General features: G+C 50.9%; 8 protein-coding genes across 8 annotated transcripts; 2 read left to right on the top strand and 6 right to left on the bottom strand.

The window, feature by feature from the left end:
- Positions 1-699: 699 nt before the first annotated feature.
- M437DRAFT_13407 (uncharacterized protein) lies at positions 700-1211 on the top strand (the record flags this gene model as incomplete). The annotated part of the gene is made up of 3 exons (XM_041018710.1): positions 700-757; positions 808-923; positions 978-1211. Coding segments are annotated over 3 exons (408 nt in total), but the record flags the coding sequence as incomplete, so codon positions are not given.
- Positions 1212-2449: 1238 nt separating this feature from the next.
- M437DRAFT_15229 (uncharacterized protein) lies at positions 2450-3361 on the top strand (the record flags this gene model as incomplete). The annotated part of the gene is made up of 1 exon (XM_041018802.1): positions 2450-3361. A coding segment is annotated over one exon (912 nt), but the record flags the coding sequence as incomplete, so codon positions are not given.
- An 820-nt stretch (positions 3362-4181) lies between these two features.
- Positions 4182-5595, bottom strand: M437DRAFT_66603 (uncharacterized protein; the record flags this gene model as incomplete). The annotated part of the gene is made up of 3 exons (XM_041024789.1): positions 4182-5274; positions 5334-5501; positions 5549-5595. The coding sequence occupies 3 exons, from the start codon at positions 5593-5595 to the stop codon at positions 4182-4184; spliced, it is 1308 nt and encodes a 435-aa protein (XP_040879190.1).
- An 851-nt stretch (positions 5596-6446) lies between these two features.
- On the bottom strand, positions 6447-9403 carry M437DRAFT_66604 (uncharacterized protein; the record flags this gene model as incomplete). Its single annotated transcript, XM_041024790.1, has 6 exons — positions 6447-6937; positions 7015-7127; positions 7183-7255; positions 7288-7681; positions 8098-9268; positions 9345-9403. 6 exons carry the CDS (start codon positions 9401-9403, stop codon positions 6447-6449), a joined length of 2301 nt encoding a protein of 766 aa, XP_040879191.1.
- Positions 9404-9789: 386 nt separating this feature from the next.
- Positions 9790-12155, bottom strand: M437DRAFT_66605 (uncharacterized protein; the record flags this gene model as incomplete). The annotated part of the gene is made up of 10 exons (XM_041024791.1): positions 9790-10054; positions 10115-10279; positions 10349-10450; positions 10510-10696; positions 11170-11300; positions 11350-11508; positions 11566-11757; positions 11817-11876; positions 11938-12045; positions 12139-12155. 10 exons carry the CDS (start codon positions 12153-12155, stop codon positions 9790-9792), a joined length of 1386 nt encoding a protein of 461 aa, XP_040879192.1.
- Positions 12156-12471: 316 nt separating this feature from the next.
- M437DRAFT_85074 (uncharacterized protein) lies at positions 12472-13777 on the bottom strand (the record flags this gene model as incomplete). Its single annotated transcript, XM_041028225.1, has 4 exons — positions 12472-13318; positions 13368-13490; positions 13546-13710; positions 13773-13777. The coding sequence occupies 4 exons, from the start codon at positions 13775-13777 to the stop codon at positions 12472-12474; spliced, it is 1140 nt and encodes a 379-aa protein (XP_040879193.1).
- Positions 13778-14358: 581 nt separating this feature from the next.
- M437DRAFT_85075 (uncharacterized protein) lies at positions 14359-15091 on the bottom strand (the record flags this gene model as incomplete). The annotated part of the gene is made up of 4 exons (XM_041028226.1): positions 14359-14482; positions 14535-14702; positions 14762-14863; positions 14925-15091. 4 exons carry the CDS (start codon positions 15089-15091, stop codon positions 14359-14361), a joined length of 561 nt encoding a protein of 186 aa, XP_040879194.1.
- Positions 15092-17717: 2626 nt separating this feature from the next.
- M437DRAFT_50205 (aquaporin-like protein) lies at positions 17718-18506 on the bottom strand (the record flags this gene model as incomplete). The annotated part of the gene is made up of 1 exon (XM_041021967.1): positions 17718-18506. A coding segment is annotated over one exon (789 nt), but the record flags the coding sequence as incomplete, so codon positions are not given.
- Positions 18507-19932: the final 1426 nt, after the last annotated feature.

Here is a 19932-nt window from a genome sequence, read left to right on the forward strand (position 1 = left end):
GCCGGTCAACGACTGCTTGGTCCACCTTCTAGATAACGAGCCAGATTCTGTAGGAGTGTCTTCATCGTCTTGGACTTGGCCAGGGTTTTGGATCTCGGGACGATCAGGATTTGTGCGATCGACGAGAGTGATTTGCTGAGCTGTCGACCTGCGCGAAGGCTGAGGAGGAAAAGAGTCTGGCAGAGTGGCCGAGCTGCCTCTATCGGGCGTCGAATTTGTAGGGAGGTCTGTAGTCGACATGGTGCTCACACATGGCGATGCTCGGAGTGGATGTGAGCAAGGGGCAAAGACATGACATCTGTTGAGGTGTCAAGCAAAGTGTCAGCCTGAAAACAGTCGTCTCAGTTGCGTCCAAGTTGCGATCTCCGACTGCCTCGAAAACGGGCAAGAGCTGGCGTCGATCATTTTGCGGAGACGGGAGATGTGCGCCAATGAACGCGATCAAACGTCACACTTGCCATTGCGTCACCAGAACCATGTCGAAGCTGTGGCTGAGAGCTCCCTGTTTCTAGAGCAGCACCTGTCAAACAAATAAGTTGCCGCTGCTCCCTGCCTCTTTCTCATTTCTTCTATACCACAAGACTTTTCACACACAACTTTCCAGTTTCAAACAACCCTCAGTCCCCTACAAACACCTTCACAATGGCCGCTAGATCTCGTCTGCCCCTCTTCGCTGGCCTCGGTGCCGCCACCTTTGGTGGTTACTACTTGTACAGAGCTGGTGGCAGCCCCAAGGTTGCCGAGAAGGAGATGGAGCGTATGTAAAATTACTATCTCTAGCACTGAACCTGTCACTAACTCTCTCAGACGATGCTGCCCGCCTCTCGAGATCAACAAAGGATGAGCTGCCCGGCCGTGCCAAGGAGCTCAAGACCGAGGCAAAGGTCTACGGCGAGCAGATTGGTCAGAAGATTGATGGCGCCGTACGTTTTTGAACAATTCACCACTCCATTTTCCATGGCTAAAACTCTTTCCAGGTCAAGGACGCCCGCGAAAAGACCCGCGAGTTCGACGCCAAGTTCGAGTCGTACCGCGCCGACGCAGAAAAGAACATCGACCAATACAGAAAGGAGGCCAACAAGGAGTTTAACAGCGCTGTTGACACCTTTGACAAGAAGGTCGGTGATGCCGCTGCCAACGCAAAGGCCACTGTCGAGGCCAATGCCGAGAAGGCAAAGAGCGGTTTCTCCAGCTGGTTCGGCGGCAAGTAAACTGGTTGCTGCATAATATCCTGCGCGCAACATGAGTCTCGGATGGCATGAACACTTTTAATTCCGCTTCATTAGCACTTTCAGCGATTGTACTATATTATCAAAGGACGACCCTAGGTTGCGACAATATGAATTGAATAATGATCCTACCAATCTTGTCTTGTCCATTTTGTGCAAGGCTTCCGGTGACTGCGCATTTATCTTTATGGCTTTGGAATCTCGGATTTAATATGCATGTGAGGATGATGGACAGGACGGCAGTGACTTGCAATCAAAAAGGTCGTGCCAGTAGATTTAGCGTGAGGAGACAGGATCGTAGCTCGAGGTACTAATGGTTTCAGACAAGCTTCATGAGATTTTGGGAGGAACAGCGAACGACACAATTTATCAAGAACCAACGGAGGAAGTCTACCGCGCCGCATAGGAGCATGAATCCCTATCTTACCTGCGTCTTCTCGTTTTATTACAACATGTAGCATGCAAAGACCGTCGAGTCATCACGAATATGCTGTTCAATAAGATTGAGATGGATGCGACCCTGACTTGCGGTGAGAAAGCTCCAAAAGCTTGGCGCACTTTACACGGTCGCGAGGCTGACACGAAAGGACGCGCATCACCGGGCCACCACGACCACGATCCTTTGTTTTGGGTCGTCATTGATTGACAGGAGGACATCAGATACCACCATTGCTTGATATTACCATACTCAATTCATCCTTTACCAATCATATCGTATCATATTCGCTATCATGCCTGTCACGAGGAAACGCAAGGCCGTAAGCCCCGACACTGGTAAACAAAATACCGTCGCCAGCCAAAAGTCAATCAACACCTTTGGACGTGTCACCAAAAGTCAGAAAGCCGACCAGTCGACAAAAAAGCGCAGAATATTGGATACAGTCACCATTGATACGTTATCATCACCAGCACAAAACACTACCGAGAATATCACCACGCGACAGGAAGAGCAGGAAGGACAAGTGAAGTCGGCACAATCAAAGAAGAGATCAAGAGAGACGGACGACGAAGTCACGACACCACAGAACAAGAGATTTCGAAATGCTCTGCCGCCCACTCCTGCAGAAACGCCATCTAAAAGTGCTTCCAAGCTGTTTGAGAGATTGATTTTGGATACTGCCGCTCCTGCCTCGACCAATGCAGCACAAGAAGCCGTCTACGACACTCCTCCACTCACTCCGCGCGCTTTCAAGAGTCTTGGATCATCATTACCCACCACCGAGCTTCCCGCTCAACTACAAGAATTGACTCGGCTGTTCAAGGCCTTCCTCACAAGCACATCATTATATTGCGCCCACAATGGCCTCGGCACTCCAATGTACATCAATAACCTATTACCACATGTCACAAGGAGTTGGAAGACAAGAGCTGTAACAGAGAGCGACATGCACACAATCCTCGGTATCCTTGGGAAGAACAACACCTTTGAGTTGGCAGACAACGGAGAAGGAAGCCTCTGCATCGAGCTTCTAGAAACAAACAATTCCACAACCGGCCACTTCAATCAGCCCGAGCTCATCCAAATCTTTCAAACCCGTCTGACAGCATTCTGGAATCAATGGGTGTCCTCATCACCAACCGCCCGCTCAAACATTCAAGGCTTCCTCTCCCAATTGCCTACCTGCGAAATTATCACCAGCCAAGTCGCACCCAGCACCACCGCAAACCTCACCAAAGGCTCAGAACGCCTCCAAGACCTCAAAGCCGCTTCAATCGCTGCACGCGCTGCAGAAGCCTCCGCTAGAAGACCTACCGTCCAATCTTCTGACAAATCCGCCGCTGCAGTCGCAAGCCGCGGTGCCAATCTCCTTGACCGCATCCTCGCCAAACAAGCCGCAAACGCCAACAAAGCATCTGGCCCCTCCTCTGCCCATCTCGCTCGTCTATCTGCCATAGATCGCATCGCCGACATCGTAGAAGTCCTTGACGTCCTTGCCAATGGCCGTGCCCGCGCAAGTTTCTCCACCAAAATTTTGATTTCGCATTTGCAGAATTCATTGCGCAATCCTATTTCTGATGATGAGGGAGCTAAGTGTTTGGAGATTATGGCTAAGGAGGTTACACCGCTGTTTGTCAAGATTGTGAGGGCGGGGAGTGTGGATGCTGTTGTTATCACTCGGGGTGGTAAACCTAGACCTGATGATTTGAGGAAGGCACTTGATGGTGCTAGAAATGCTTGAGGGGAATCGAAGGAGGGATGAAAGAATATTCTTAGACAGAAGATAGAGGAGAAATGTCAAAGACGATTCCCTCATCAAATGATATTGCTTCGAAAAACATTTTTTCTCCATCTTACAATTGCTGTTCAAGGTGAAATCTGTTTCGTCTGTTTCTGTTTTGGCTGCATATGGAGTTGCAGGGAGATAGGATAACACGTCAGGGGCTCTCACGCGTAAACTTCGGCCACCCCCTACAAAGAACGCGTACCTACTTTATCCAAACGTCAAACCATACATGCCAATTTCGATTCTGTTGTTCGAATTGAAGGATTGAACAATGAGAGGCAAAAAGAGTGCAAAAGTAAAACTGGCATTTCCTCGGAGGAGGATACTCTATTATTACCGATTACCTATTACCCATTTCTCTCAGGATCTTGACGCGAAACCTTGCATTTGGATGAACAAAGGAAAGAAAAAACAGACACAGAAGCCAAAGTCCAAATGAAAAAGCAAGCCGACGAAAAAAGGCACAAAGAAAAGCTACTGCTGTGGAAGCTGGATGAGGTCTCCCCAGCTTGGCCCTGCAAGACGTGATGATGCTGTGGATGGCCGCAAGCGGTACGAAGCAACAAAGAGACATCAGGATAAGGCGGTCTTTTCTGTTCCGAGTCGCTGCCGATTGAATCTCGTACAGGGCCATCTTCCAAAGCCAACACACCCTGCCTTGATACCAACATCTCTGTTGTAGTACCATGGACTCGAAATGGGACATTTTCAAGCGCTCGTCGCTTGCTCAGGTGCCCGGACGCTTGGTGACTTTGCACTCAATGGGACCCCCACGAGCCTTCATGCACCCAGCGCAAGGCTTGTTGGGGTCAGGCTTGACGCATTTGTAGTGTTTTTCATGGCAGTTGTCACAAACGAGGCGCTTGTTTCCTGCGTGGAACTTGCCATGGTGCTTGCGAGGGATGTGGGCTTCGGCCTCGTCTTCTTCTTCGTTGCTGAAGTCGTTCTCTTCTGACTCGTGCTCTCCGTCAACATCGTCTTCCTCGGCCTCATCTTCAGCAGCCTGGTCGGCGTCAGATTCGTGCTCGTCGTCATTGCTGGCAGCAGAAGACTCGGAAGAGATGTGGTTGCGAACATCATCAGAGCCAGGGCTGAAACGTCTCTGCTGTCCGACAAGCATTTGAGCTTCCTGGCGGCGGGTCTGGTAAGGGGCACCAGTCTGAACACCCACGCCGAAGGTCCAGGCGCCATTTCTGGTGGCAGCGCCGTGGTAAGGGGTGAAGTTGTGGCTCTGTACTGTGGGGTAGGAAGGCTGGGTGGAGAGAGGAGGGTAGGAGAGATGAGCTGGAGGCGCGGGGACGAAGGGAGGAGCAAAGGAAGGGGCCGTAGGGTCAAGGTCTTGAGGTGAGCGTCTGCGGTAGGCGAGAGCTTGCTGCTTGACAGGAGAATGAGAACGGCGTTGAAGCTGAGGGTTGGCAGCAAGGTTGGGCATAGCTGGAGTGTCAAAGGCACCAAGGTAAGCGTTCCAGGTGGTGTTGCCAGCTCCCTGGATAGCGATATTGGTGCTGCTGTGAGCCATGGGGTGGGTGGCGGTTGAGTTGTTGTAGTCATACCCAACCTGACCAGCACCAGGGTAGTGGCCATGTGCAGACGGAGCTGCGCCAGGGTGATGGCCATAGGCAGCCTGAGCTGCACCAGCGCGATAGCCATCACTGTAGCCACGACCGTAACCCTGCAGACCACCCCAGCGCTGTGCAGTCTGCTTCGATGCAGCGTAATAACCACCGCCCTGCACATCATGTCCAGGAACGCGCGCTACAGGCTGCGAAATCACAGGCAGGTCGCCCAACACAGGAGCCTCCATCACACCAGCAACCCACCTGTCCGAATGGGTCAGTCAAAGTCTTCTAACCAGGTATGAAAACAAGTCAGCACTTACACAGGGTCACCAGTTAAGATGTGGTTAGCTTCGACGAAGATCTCGTTCTCAGTAGACATCTGGTCTCCGCGCAGCACAGTGGGAGCTGTGCCTGCAGGACGAAGGGTGTCCACGAACATGTTGTCCTGCTGGTTCTGGTGCTCACCCCAGAACAAAGGAGCGTAGCCGCTGGTTGAAAGTCAGCATGGATCAGCGGTGGTGGAGAGGAGACATACTCGGGAGCAAAAGCGGCGCGCTCGTTGTCGGGTTGGTTGTACGACATCTTCAGGGTTGCTGTGCATCGAGAGTCAGCAAAAGATGGTTTGAAGTGCCCGTATGGTGCTGTGGATGCGCCTATCAGGGGGGCGTACCTGGTAGTCAAGCGTTGTGGTTGATGTCGAGATACGGCGCTAAGGGATCGAAAGTCAGCGATGCGCACACAGGAGCAATCACGCTGTCGTTCAAGGGCTCTCTCGAGGGCTACTGGATGAGATGGAGAGGAATGTGATGTCTTGCGCGAGCGCGTCGGCAATAGTGATCAGACAAGCAGCGCTCAAAGCACTGGTGCGCAGAGAGGGAAGGGGTGATCTCGCGACAGCGACACAGGTCAGAAAACGGACTTACTAGAGATGCAGCACACAGAAACAGTGGCGCTGAAGCGATTAGCTGTGCTGTGTCTTGTACTTGACGAAGTCAGTGGTTGCGAGTGAGATGATCGAAAAAAGGAAGGCGTGGTGTGTGACTTGAAGTAGCAAGACCAGCAATAAAATCTCCGAACCTACGAAGATCACTGATCACAGACAAGGGTCACAGACACAAGAAGCTCAGACGTATAATCTCTATGGATGTTGATTGGGAAACCAGTATTCATGGTGGGTATCAAGGATTACAATAATGGCCATGAGAGACGAAAGACCAGCCAGCATCATCAGCAAAAGCAAAAAGGCAAACCAAACTCCTGGACTCCTGGCTCTCCTCCTGGGGTATCATGCGAAGACAACAGAGAAACAACCTAACCCCGAACTCCTAGTCTGCTGCCGGGGTACCATGCGAAGAAAACAAAAAGACGACCCTTTACTGAGCTCCTGCTCTTCTGCCAGGGTACAATGCAAAACCAAAAGAAAGAAAAAGAACTCAAGCCTGAGCTCCTGAGATAACCCAACCATCTAAAAACGCGAGGTCTGTAACGCCAGAAACCAGAGAAACACCTCGCTCATGTGACTGTCTTGCCAGCGACCTGAATAATGACAGAGAAGAGCGTTGTGATGGGGGCTTGTTGGTTGGAGTGGTCGATGAGGGTGATTGCAAGCGAACAAGAGGTGTTGATGTTGAGAGTAGTTGAAAGTGAAAGACGATGTGCGAGGCCGGACAAGAATGTCTGGGATGAGCCAAAAGAGAGAGTAAGAGAGCGCGCCCAATGATGGGATAGAGAGCACTCATTGCAAGCTCAACGCCTCTTGGTTCTAGAACCGTAGGCAGCGCGAGGCATGCGGATGCAGCGTTCGCCCTTCTTGGTGCACTTTTGGCAAGGGCCGTCGTCATGTGCCGGCAGGCACTTGACCTTGAGCTTTCTACAAGCCTCGCAGGTAGCACGAACGCCTGGGATCTTGGCTCTGGTTCTGGATCTAACGGGAAGAGGAGCATCGGCGTCGTCTGAGATCAGGTTAACTTCCACTCCAGAAGTACAGGTTGAGAGACTTACTGGGGGATTGCGCAATGTCGGACATCTGGCTGAGAATGTGAGCCCCATAGGGGTCATAGCCATCCTCGGGAGAAGGCAGAGACGCGGACTGCTCTTCGATTTGGTGAACAGTGCTTGTGAACGTTAGTAAGGGCTGGAAACTTCATGGAGGAAGGTACATAAACTTACTCAGAGCGCTCGACAGGAGTCAGGGGAACAGAGATGCTGGAGCTCTTGTTCATGCCTGGACTCAAGTTAGGATCTGACGTAGATAGTGCAGCTGAGGATGCTTACTGTCTTCAGTGTACATGGGACCCTCAGTGGTGTCGGTCTTGGGCAGCTGGTACGCAGTGCGGAGGGCAGTGTTGCAGCTTCGAAGGCACTCGAGGGCGGGAGTCACGGCCATTAATGGTTGGGAGTTGGACGAAGTGGAGGGCATGGTTTGTTCAACGAAGTGGATGGGTTCATGTGACAGGTAGATTGGGCTTGGGGGCAGACGGTTGCTCAGGTGGCCAGATGAGATACCATCATTGTCGAAGAGGGCGGCAGCCATGTCTGGGTAGTCGTACTCCCATTGCTGATCCATCTCAACGTCGCTGGTGTCGTTGTGGAAGAAAGACATCTTCAGTGCTGAGACGACAAGCAGTGGTTGTTGTTGAGTGCGTAGAAGTGACAAGTGCGCAGACATCTGATGTTGTTGTTGTCAAGATCGCGTCGAGGGAGAACACTTTGGAAGCGCAGACGAAACAGCGCAGCCTCAAACGAAGCCACGACGAACAACCACTCATACGGTCATAGCTTGGCTCTATTAGGAAATTTGTGAGACTAGACTACAAACCAAGTGAATGTGTTTTGAGGATAGCATCAAGAGTATAGACCTATTCTAATCTTCTGCTTCTTGCAAACGACTGCCAGGGTCTTGATATGCGTGATTGCTTTGGTGCCTTTCCATCCCCTGTGCTCTGTCCCCTACTCTTCGTCCACTTCCTTGCTGCTTTCACACTGAAGGCCCTCCAAGTCGTACACCAGCTTGCCGCGAGCAGCCAAAATTTCCTAGGGATGCATCAGGTGCTCATCTGGGACGCGAAGATCCTCTTGACTGACGCTGATGTCCTGACCATCGTTGCCCGGAACCATCAACATGCCAACCTTTGGCTCACCAACTTTGTCTTGTTCAACCTCCACCTGCTGCTGCTCCTTGATGTCGAATGGACGAGCAAATGCAGCATCGTTGTACTCGTGATAGTAGTTGTACTCGTGATAGTAGTTGTGCTGTTGGGTGTAGTTGTGCTGTTGAGTGTAGTTGTGCTGTTGAGTGTAGTTGTGCTGTTGAGCGTAGTTGTGCTGTTCAGTGTAATTCTGCTCCTTGACGTCGAATGGGCGAGCAACTGCAGCATCGTTGTACTCGTGATAGTAATTCTCATATGTGGTCTTGTGCGAGTTGTGCTCGTGAGTGTAGTTCTGCTCCGTGGTGTCGAATAGGCGAGCAATCGCAACATCATCGTACTCTTGGGTGTAGACTTCGTTTGTGAGCTGGCGCAAGCCGTGCTCTTGAGTGTAGTTCTGCTCCTTACTGTCGAATAGGCGAGCAAATGCAGCATTGTCGTACTCGTGATAGTAGTTCTCGCCTGAGATCTTGCCCAAGTTGTGCTCATGAGTGTAGTTCTCGTCAGTGAGCTGGCGCAAGTTGTGCTCTTGAGTGTGGCCTTCGTCCGTGGTCTTGCGCAAGCTCTGCTCTTGAGTCTGGTCTTCGTCTATGATGGTGCGGAAGGTCTCCTTGTCGACGATTGATTTGCGGGGGCCGAATTCGCAGATCAAGTTTCTCTGCTTGCAGTTGTCACAGGGAGTAGTGTTGGATCCGTTAATGCATGAGCGGGCACGTAGATGGCAGTAGTTGCATCTAATACGAAGGCCGAGAGAAAGGGGATCGAAACCAGGTGCATGAACTGTGCCATTCTTGGCCACCCTTTTGGGAACTGCTCCAGGCTCTTCTCCTGTGGTGGGATCGTGCTTGCGCTTTCTGTTTCTCTTCTTGACGAACGAACCGAGAGGTTTGAAGACGCAAATTGCCTTTCTCTTAACGCATCCGTCGCAGGGTTTGGTAGGTGATCCACCGCGGCAGGTGCGGTGAAGAAGACGGCAAGTTTCGCAGGTTGTACGAAGGGCTCTAGGAACAGGATCGGAGGCTGGCGTCTGCATCGAAACAGCGTGGGCGTTTCCTGGAGCATCGATTTGTGCATTTGCTTGATTCTCACTTCTGGCAAGAGGTCGTGGACTGTAGAAAGTGTTAGCCAAAACATACTGAGCCTTCATAGCGGCAACAAAGACCACTGCTCGGGATGATGCAGTACAGGATGGGGACGTAGCCCTGGAAAGCGGCTATGCCTGGCTGGTGGTAGTCATCTGCCATGGTGTGTTCCTGCACTCAGGTCAGCGACAGATCGAAAGCAGGATCTGCCAAAGCGCGTAAAGACCTTGGGTACGATGGTAGTTACAAGGTAGATAGAGAGCGCGCGAGAGCGTGTACAAGATTAGAAGAGAGCGCACGAGAGCGTGCGAGAGTGGACAAGTGTGGTCAACTCAGTTTTCACTTGTATCGGTATGAAGAACAACAAGCTGGCAAGATTGACGAGACCTTGTTTTGATTTCGACAACAAGTTATGCTAAGGGCAATCTTGGACTAGTGCACGATAAGTGAGACTCGGACTTTTGGTTCTACATGCCAATGAAGCAAATGGTTCCTCTTCTTCGATCTTCCGCGTTCTTCTCTAGCTCGAACAAACCCCTGTGCTGCTCTCAAGTATCCATCACCCTCGTCGAAGCTCCCGATCTGGTGAAGACCTTTCGTTCCTCGAACTCGCACATAAGGCCCTTCTTGCTACAAAGCTCGCAGACCATTGGATCCGATTCGGAGATTAGGTTGCATTTGACTTTGCGCTGGGCGCAGGTCTTACAGGTGCGCTTCAAGCGCGGAGAGCGGCTATTGCTGACCTGAGCCTTGCTGGTATCGTTGGATCCTCCTCCAGCAGGGGTAGCGTTGGGAGCGTGAGTTGATGAAGGGCTACAGCACTGGAATCAGCTTCGATTCGAAAAGGGGGATAGTCAGGTGGGTGCGGCCTACTTGTTCATGACGACTGGTCCACCCTGGCTGTTGGCAGCGTACTGGTCGTTGATAGGATACTGGTTGTAGGCAGGGTACTGGTTGCGAGCAGCGTAGGCATAGAGGGGTTCACGTGCTTCTCCCGCAGGAGCAGCGCCGAGCGAATAGGTTGAGGAGTGGTCGTGACTGCAGCAATCTTGTCAGCCTTCCTGCGGATAAGGGTTGACCAAAGCTACCCAGATGGGCGTGACTTACCTGTTCATCATTGATTGGCCTGGGTTGAGGGTAGAGTACAAGGTCTCGCCAGGGCCTCTGTTGGAGACTGCGTGATAGTGCTCGCGTGTCATCTCGGAGGTACTAGGAGTAGATCCATGAGTCAAAGCACGTAGTGTTACTGCTAGAGGACAATGACTCACGAGAAAGTAGTGGGTGGGAGGATCTCAAGGACCTCTTCTAGGCTGACCTCAGGGTGGTCGTCGAACTCGCGTAAGAAGGGCAGCTCTTCATCGTCGAGGAATGGCATATCGAGGATGCTGCGCTCCCAGGAGAGCTGATCCCACTCCATGTTGAGGATGTAGCGAGGTTTTCGTATGGAAGAGAATGCTTGTGTCGGTGTTAGGAAGAGTAGAGTAGAGGTGTGAAAGGTGAATCGTATGAGGGAGCAGCATGGACAAGATGTATCCTTTCAATGAACAACTTTCGTGCCGAGACTACGTGAAGTTGCTAGAGGATGTACATGCCCATTGTTACGACTAGGGATCCACATAGGCTACATTGTCACTCAGTAGATGATTGGTCTTTGATCTTGCGAGGTCAGGGGAACAGCGTCCGGGACACTCTATAGATGGTTCCCACTGTAAACCAGCGATGTTCTGAGCTTTTTACAAGATTTGGCTTTGGAATTGTTGCACAAGACGAGAAGCCTAATCAATCACTGTTACAAGGACGCGTGTGTAGTTGAGTCTCTTTTGCTTGAGCAATTGTTGTAAAGCACTCTGTGATGAAGAAAGACAAAAAGCAGCAATAACTCGTGCTGCTAGCAAAATGCCACGTCGAAGATCCACTTCTCATCGAACCTTCTTCGTTCAGCTCAATTGACCCCAGTGATCCAAGTAGTCGTCTATCCACGCGAATAGACACAGGCGTGGCCGCGTGTTTGACACCTGCCGCAAGAAGGAACGGCTCGATCGCAACCCTTTCTGAGAGTCTTGCACCTGTCACAGGTTCTAACAGGACGGGCGAAAGACGCAGCAGACTGGTTTCCAGATCTGCTTGCTGCAACACGGCGTCTCTTCTGCTTGGGCTCAGGGAGGAGGTCTCCGTGGTTCTTCTTGTTAAACTCCTTGGCCTCCTTGATTTCCTCCTGTCTGAGACGGGCAGCTTCCTCTGCAGCTTCTGCGTCTGTCATGTTCTCACTAGAGCATCAAGATCAGTCGAGGCGTCTCAAAAAGGCTAGCAAAGGAGGTGCTTACTCGGGAAAATAGTCGTTGTCTGGGTCGTATGGACCGACATCAGCATCGAAGCCATCTGGCGGCTGATCCAGAGCGAAAGAGTGGTCTGTTGAATCGAGATCGGTGGCCGAGGGGTCTTGGCTAGATTTACCCATGGTTGCGAGAATGCTTGTTCTCTCAGTCTTGGTGCTGTTGCTGGCAGCAGAATGACCACTTAAGAATATATATGGTCAGATAGATGCATTCGGAAGACAACAGCGTCAAGCACTTACCGATCACTGCCGGCGCTGCTGGCCTTGTGGACGAGACGGATGCGCATCTTGCTTTGTTCTCTGGATGTACGGAAGCAGTAAGCATGAGGTTAGATCAATGACTTGGGAGCGCAAGACTTACTGCGCTGGGTGTCTTGTGGACAAAGAAACAGGACGAAGATCAAGTAGAGACAGCGAGGACAAAGAAACACCTTGTTGCGACCACTCGAGGCAAGTCTTGGCGCAACAACTACAATGAAGTTCAAATCACCAATCTCGAATGGAAAATGTCTCTGGTCGGAGCATAGAAAGTCAGAACAATGGTTGTGTGGTTTCGAAACACTTGAAAGAAGGTCCCATTTTGGAGTTGGCAATTTCAGGGGTAAAGACTGTTATAGTAAGGCAAAAGACCTGCCCAAACCCTCTCCAGCAGATACGTTCGATAGACTGAGAGTATCGCCCATCAGTATCTTCCAGTTATGAATCACTCTGCGGGCTCCCCAAAAACTCCTCGCTCAATGGCCCAAGCATGATGGAATAGAACAAAAGAAAAACCAAGTTCCTTCTCCCCGCGAAGAACACAAACCACCATTTTATCCCAGCTCGCTCGACAACAATGCTCTTGGTACCAAAGTTGTAGAAAATACCAAGCCCCGTTACTCACTCATGCCTCCACTCAACCAAATGTACGGTAACGGCGAGCAGCCTCCAATTGAGCCCTGCTGGCCTTTGGAGCAATGCGGATGCCCTTGGAAGTATCAAACTTCGCCAAGTCACTGTATCTAGAGTAGTTATTCTTGTGGCCGGAACGCTGCGTGTACCAGCGTTCCTTGCCGTTCTCGATGCGGGGGTAGGTCACACCACCGACGACAAGAGTCAATCCCACTGTGGCAGATGCGGAACTACTACCCGTGCCGCTGGTCACAGGTGCGTGATCGGAAGGTGAAGCAGCAGCAGCAGCGAGGGGACTTGTTGCGGAGGCCAGAGTGTCTGATGGGGAAGTAGTCGCCGTGATGTTGCGGAAGGTCGGAGCAACCATGGCAAGCGGATCAGGACGAGCAATGGGATAGGTATAGTCAAAGGGTCCAGAGGCACCTTGAGGAACACCAAAGTGATGACCAGACTCACTGCGGCTGGAACGGGTGCTGTCTACCATACGATGTTTTTCAGGGCCGGCGCGATGAACTTTTTCACTCTCGGAAGCCAGATGAATAACTTCGTGATGTTGGGAGGTAGTGGGAGTGGTAGTGTGGAAGGAGCTCTTGCTGGGCGACTCCCTGCTTAGGACGTTGGTGGAGGGTCGATCGTTGAGAGCCATGGTGATGGAAGGTTGGTCATCAAGAGTTATGGTCGAGGAGACAGTTTTGACAACTTTGAACGAGGCATCGTCAATGAAAGCGCTGGTCGAGGACCTTTCTTTGGAACCACGAGAAGTAGTTGATGGCATGTCACGCTCAGGGATCTCTGGGTCCCATCCAGCTCCGGGACCCCAACCACCTAGCGGACCTTCATGGTAGTGATCCCTGAAGTTGTTAGTCAAGGTCTGAGCAAAGCAAACAGATTGTGTCTCACTGAGGAGCTTCACAGAAGGCAGCCATGTCGGCCTCGGAAAACAGCTCCTTGAGTGAGTCTCCAGGCTGAGCAGCGCGAAGCACGGTCTCGGCAGCGATCTCTGCGTTGGTGAGATGAGAGCTTCTGTGGACAATGTCAGTCATGCTTCTCAGGGCGAGGGCGTGCAGTGGTGCACTACCTGGGAACGTAGTAGGGATATCCGAGGTCTGCACAAGTTTGGCAGCGCCAGGGGTACACCGCAACATCAACGGTAGCGAGCATCTCGATAGTGGGCTCAACTGGTGCTCCGTTCGCGTCTTGCCATAGCACATGACGGCAGCGTGGCCACAAGTTACAGACGAGGCTGATTGTGTGTGTCAGTACGGTACCCCTGGAAAGCAGCCGCGGTCGGGGCGGGATACTCACGGCATGGCTGCACGTTGTGATGCTCCTTCTCGAGTGCCTCAGAGGGAAGGCGTAGGTAAGACTGCGCGTTCAGATACCTGAGTACCTCAACGTACAAGGTGCTGCGCGTGAAGTCGTGGATCAAAGTTTAGATGACGATGTCGTGCACTTCTGGAACAGTTTGTAGGACGTGATGATGGAGAAAAGATGTGCGTCAGCGTACGTCGGATGGGATGGTAATGTTGCATGGGGGAAGTTGATGTGTTTTGGTTGACGAAAGGCGAACAACATAGTCCCATCTTTCGACCACCCAGCAAAGTCTTGGCATCTGAGTGACAGAGAGGACAAATGCTCCATGTTGACCAAGTAATACTGATTACTAGAAAGAGACGTTTGTTACATCTGATCATAAGTACTAGGTCGACTTTCACATCGCAGGCCATGTCACGTATAGTCAGGGGCCGTAGGAACATAGGAAAAGAAGCTGTCCCGTTGTTACACGCTACTGAAAGTGTCTGAAGATAGATGGATCGACAGTATGATCTCCTCCCTTTCAGAATGCTTCTAGCTGTCTTGAATGACTGCTCAATCACCTGGAGTATTACCATCACTGCATACGGCATGGCTCGGGGCAGTCAGCTCCGGTCTCCTCGGCCTGCATCATATCTCTGAGGCTGTAGACTGGCTTGCCCTTGTAAAAGACATCAGGCTCAGATCGACGCTCAGTCATACTAGGTCAGAAGGTCAGCAAAACGCTTTGAGAGCGTGAGTATCTTGACGTACGTTCCCCAGATCCAGCCTGAGGCATTCATCGCGCAGCCACAGTTACCGCGGTCGACAAACTTGGTGGTTGTGAACTTGTCAGGGAGTTCCCAGCGCGCAAGATAGTTGCCATCCCTGTCCTCGTAGATCTCATGGCCGCACTCGTATGTAGTGTGTTTGTAGTGGTGTCTGTTTGGCAGCAAGAATCAGTACCTAGCATGGAGATCCTAGACGGAGCATTGGCTTACGCGTTGGTCTCATAGGTAAGGGGAGAGGCGGGTGCAGGGGTGACTTCGGTGCTCCTCTTGGGCTTGCTCTTCTTGCCATTGTTGCGAGAAAGGATCAGTATACTACATCGACGGTCAAAGACGAAACGTGACACGAGACAGGGATAGAGGACAGTAGACTTACGCCATGTTGGGGTTGCTTAATTTTCCCTTGTGCTTGCCCTTTCCGCCCTTGGTGACATTGACATTCTCGTCTTGATCAGCGGCATCAATGTCCATCTTGTCGTCAGCGTCCGTGGGAGTGTCGGTAGGGTTGTTGATGGACATCTTGATGCTGGGCTCAAGAGGCATGATGATTGGTCTACCTGAGTGTAAGGAGTATATGAGATTGTAAGATGGTCATGAGACGCGTCAAGCGAGTGTGTAGAGATGTTTGAGACGGAAAATGCTCACCACGAGGGAGCTAGCCCAATCAGGCTGTGCTTGGTTCGACGACAGTACCACAGCAAATCTTTGTCTGCGAAAAGATCGTTGAATGGATACCGAATATCAATCAAGAGACTGACCATTGATTTGAAGGAACTCTGGGTTTGTTACCTTCCTGCGAGGCACATATGTAGATGCTACATCGTCCTCTTCTACTCTTGCTCTTGTTTTGACCTATCTTTGACCTACCCTGCACTCCCAAGAGAGACCGGCTAGAACTCAAAGGGATCAACATGGATTTCTTGAGATGGCGCGCAATAACCCGAGACCCAGGTATTTGGTCAGCCAATTCATTTCTACGTTGATAACTTTGGAAGCTCAGGAGCCGCAGTCCTCGACACAAACGAGACTTGCCAAGGCAAGCATTGAGGAGAAGCAATCGACGACCCTCAAAAGGCACTCCCAATGATATGGAACGGGATGAGAAACAAGAGCTAGCCAGCGCGAAGATACGGCCGCGAAATCCAGGCCCCGGGGCGTGCTTAATCTTTGGGCTAGGGGCCACGGTCACGTCAATCCCAAGCCAATGCATGTTTGTAGTGTCCCTCGGCAGTCTCCTAGCTTTGTACCATAGAGTCTGTTTCGTGTTCAAAGACCTTGGAGTTGAGGAGATCTACATCGACCGACCTTGCGGAGTTCTTTGTTGAGTCTAGACGCCGCATTCGTAACGACACAATGAATGCGAGTCTGCTTTGTTTTCAGTTACCACTAGCGACTCGAGAACGTCTCGTATCGAGGCATCGCAGGCTTCATAGCTTAGTGATAACCCTATGGTGTATGCGTGAAATCGCAACTGCTTTGACTATGCAGCGAAATCCGTCGATCTATCCGTTCAGCAAGACTTACGAGAAAATTCAGTTAATCGGAAACAGACCCTTTGAGCACTTTTTCTCATATGATAGTTCATCGCGATCAGGTCATCTTCTCACTACGTCCATCATCATATCATTGAGAGCTCTTGCTTAGACTTCAAGATGCCCTTTCTACTACATAAACTTTCCTTGACCATTTCTCGATGGATAGAAGTTTCTGATTCCTGCCTTCGAGATCAATACTACGCTCAAATTGATAGAGACTTATTACAATAGCAGATTTGTACTGTTACTTATTGTCGCAAGCCAAATGATCGATATTCGTGTCGAGCAGACAATTGGTGTTGCTACACAATTCAGCAGTTGACGTCGGAATCCTCGGACCGAGAAGATTGCACTCGCCCATCGCACCAATCACTCAGACCTTAACTATTGCTATCATCCACTGACGATACAAGAACGTTTTCAATATCGACGAGAACCGAGTCAATTCGACAGAAAGGCCTGGCAGCCTCAAAGACCTGATCTTCCTAGTTGGGGGCCAGCCATATCGCGCATCAACGAGCAGTGACACTGGCTATGAAAGAGCCATCGCCATAGACACCAGGGCTTTCACAGAACAGTCGAGTCATCGATACTAGTATTCAAGGAAAGGCATTCGATAATTGAATGCCAGAAGCCTCCTCTAACGTCTGAGCCAATCGCCAGCAAGCGATGCCACAAAATCCAGTCGAAGCCTCCGTAGAAAGTGTAGGGGATGTTAGGATGACGGTCATATTCCACATTGACCAATTTCTTCACAACAACATCCGATATGGTCTAGTGGCTAGGATTTCTCGCTCTCAAACAGTTGTATCTTGTACAGCGATCAGGTCCGAGGAGGCCGGGGTTCAATTCCCCGTGTCGGAATCTTTCTTTTGCAACTTGCACTCTCTCTTTTGAGACAAAGAAAACTTTTTTGATGTGGTGGGAGTAAAAAATGGTTGGTGCTGCGGGGCTTTTTCGGCGGAGCGGAAAGGGAAACCTGACTTCAGCGTGGGCTTCGAGGCTTTGTGAGCTCTTCAAAAGAATTCCTTGAGATTGCGCTTGATCTTTTCTGTGAGATGGAAACCTACGTGTTATGTGCGGATGTGATGTGATGATCGTTCAGTGTTCTGCAAAAAAAATTGTTACGAGCAGAGTGACCCTGTCCAGTATTTTAAGCATAAGTATGTCCAACACATTCCAAATGAAGCCGCATTCGTGGTCATGAACAGAAACCCAGAGGTTCCTAGAGCCTCCAGGAGACTGGTCTACAGCAGTCGCTCTAGCCACTCCTAGAACACGGCATGCTGGAGTGTTTTATGCTTCCTAGAGCCGTGTGTCAAAGTGCGTGGTCCTCGTTTGAGTTGAACACACTCCGATTTTGTTAAAGGACAGAGCACATGCTATGGTAAGGCACACTTGTTTGCGAAAATGCAAGCATATCCACAGAAAGTCTATGTCACTTTTTACTTGCTGTTGCTGAACAACAAGGCAAAGTCATCAGCGACGGTTGGTACGGGAAGGGAACAAGAAGAATCCTCATCATGTCATTAAGAAGTAGAAAAACCCGATACTTACACCATAACCTCATCTCAAAATCCAAACACATCCTCTACCGCTCCTATTCTTGCAACTACGATCGCCGCCACATTCAATCAAGCCTCTTCATCCTTCTTCCTCCACGCCCCATCCCTACTCTGCGGCACCTGCACCTCAACCTCACTCTCAGCATCCTGACCGGGATTCGCAATCTCATACTCCAGAATCTTGATAAACTTATAGAAAACCACCGCAATAAGCGCTCCAATGGCAGGACCCAACCAATACACCCAATGCTCGGAATCCCAAACCCCTGTGACTGCACAAGGACCAAAAGATCTTGCGGGGTTGAGTGAACCACCGGTGTAAAAGACGCCTACGAGTTCGGCGATGAAAAGGGAGAGACCAATGCCCACGGGGGCTATGTAGGTGGCGCGGTGTTTTTCTTTTGCGAGCATGAAGATTGTGAAGACGAGTTCGGCGGTGAGGATTGCTTCGATGAAGACGCCCTGGGCTTTGCTTGTTTCGGCGCTGAGGGTGGTTCTGACGTTGAGGGGTGTGGGGAAGAGCGCTCTCACTAGAACGCTCGCGAGCAGAGATCCAGAGATCTGTGCTAGAAAGAGGAGAGAGCCGCGGACATAATCAAGAGACTTGACCATGACCATGGCAAGGGTCACGGCAGGATTGAAGAGACCACCAGAAATGCGGAAGAAGATCCAGACATTGACCATGAGCGAGAAGCCGAAGGAAACTGCTGTATAAAGCAGTACGAGGGGAGAAAAACCATTAGTCGCGTTCGTGGTAGTCGTTGTGGTAGCCTGAATGTTGGCTACTTGGGTGCCGGCAAAGGCGAAGAAAAGGAACATGGTAGTGCCGACAAATTCGCCAATCATGGCTACGAAATCTATGTGACTGCATTAGCGATCATTGTATTCTCACAGTCGAGGAAGCAACAAGTAACCTACGGTTCTTCGCGGTCGAATTCATCCACCAAGTCAACGGCAATCGCAAGATCTCCTCCATAGGAGGAGTGGAAGGTCTTCCGTCTCTGTAAAAGGAGCCTGATTGACCCCCTCGACCAGCATTGCGTTCGCTCTGGATCTCAGACAAGTTGTCAAAGCGGTAGGATCGTTTCTTTGTATCATAGCGAAGACTCCTGAACGAGTCTGATGGCGCGCGATGCACTTGCTGGAACTGATGCAATGAGCCATCAGCATTGACAGGCACTCTCTGAACATCAGTGTTGAAAGGCTCGACTGAAGCTTGATGAGCGTGAGTGCGAGGAGTAGGCTCCAAAGCTTGTGTATCAGAATCCTCAAATTGTGCGCCCATGTTCTCGTAGTCGTTGTAAGAGCGGCGTTTGTAGAAAGATGGACGGCTTCCCAAGTCATAGCTGTCGCTGTTATAGTCACGAGGCGGAGGACCCCAATAAGATTGCGTGTTAGATTGACTCATTGACCGTTTCCTGGATTGGTATGTTTGTGCGGTGTCTGGACGAGGAATGACAGCCGTTGAAGGGCCACCAGCGGAAGTGCTTGGCTGAGAACCTGGATTTGCAGGTGAAGGAGACACGAAACTCGAGGGCTGGGGAGTGTCTTGAGAAGGGGATGTACGCAAAAGCGGTGCGCCTGTCCCGTTCGGCGTATTGGGATCGTACCCAAGCTGTCTATAAGACTTCTTTGAGGAAGGTGTGGTGGGGCCATACGGATTCTGCGACATGACAGTATCCGGATCTTTACTGCTGATTTGACTGTACGTCGAAATATGTGATTTGACAAGGCTAGGTCTGGACATTGCGATGTAGGTCCCTCGTCGTTATATATATCAGCAGAAGGAGTCTCGGATAGGGTTTGGGTGGCAGTCTCAGATGTGCGAAAATTGAGGTACCGCACCGCAGATGATGTTATCGGAAATGATTCAGTGGAGAAAGTAGTATGGGTGGGATTAGATTGGTGAGGATGAAACAACACGACCCATAAGAATCCCTCGAGCAAGGCTATATGCGACGGGAACGCGGTCATCACGGGTTCGTGTTGTTGATCTGACCTTGTAAAGAGTTTAGCTGGTTGTCAGGAGAAACAGACTTGACATGGTATGCTCGAGACATACTGTGGTACGAGACCGAGCTACCAAAGGAATATTCGGGGACAACGTGGCTGCACACATGGCAGCTATCAAAGTGGGGATTCTTCAACCTGGCAACTGGTATGCCGAGAATGCCGTACGCTCTCGGATGCGGAAGTTCCATTGAGATCACTGCCCGAACCAGATCTTGTATAGAGGATTGAGTCAATCAAGCTGGGCAGGGCTGCGCCATGTGGGCGATGACAT

This window comes from Aureobasidium melanogenum, assembly GCF_000721775.1.
Source record: "Aureobasidium melanogenum CBS 110374 unplaced genomic scaffold scaffold_12, whole genome shotgun sequence".
Classification (NCBI taxonomy): Eukaryota; Fungi; Ascomycota; class Dothideomycetes; order Dothideales; family Saccotheciaceae; genus Aureobasidium; species Aureobasidium melanogenum.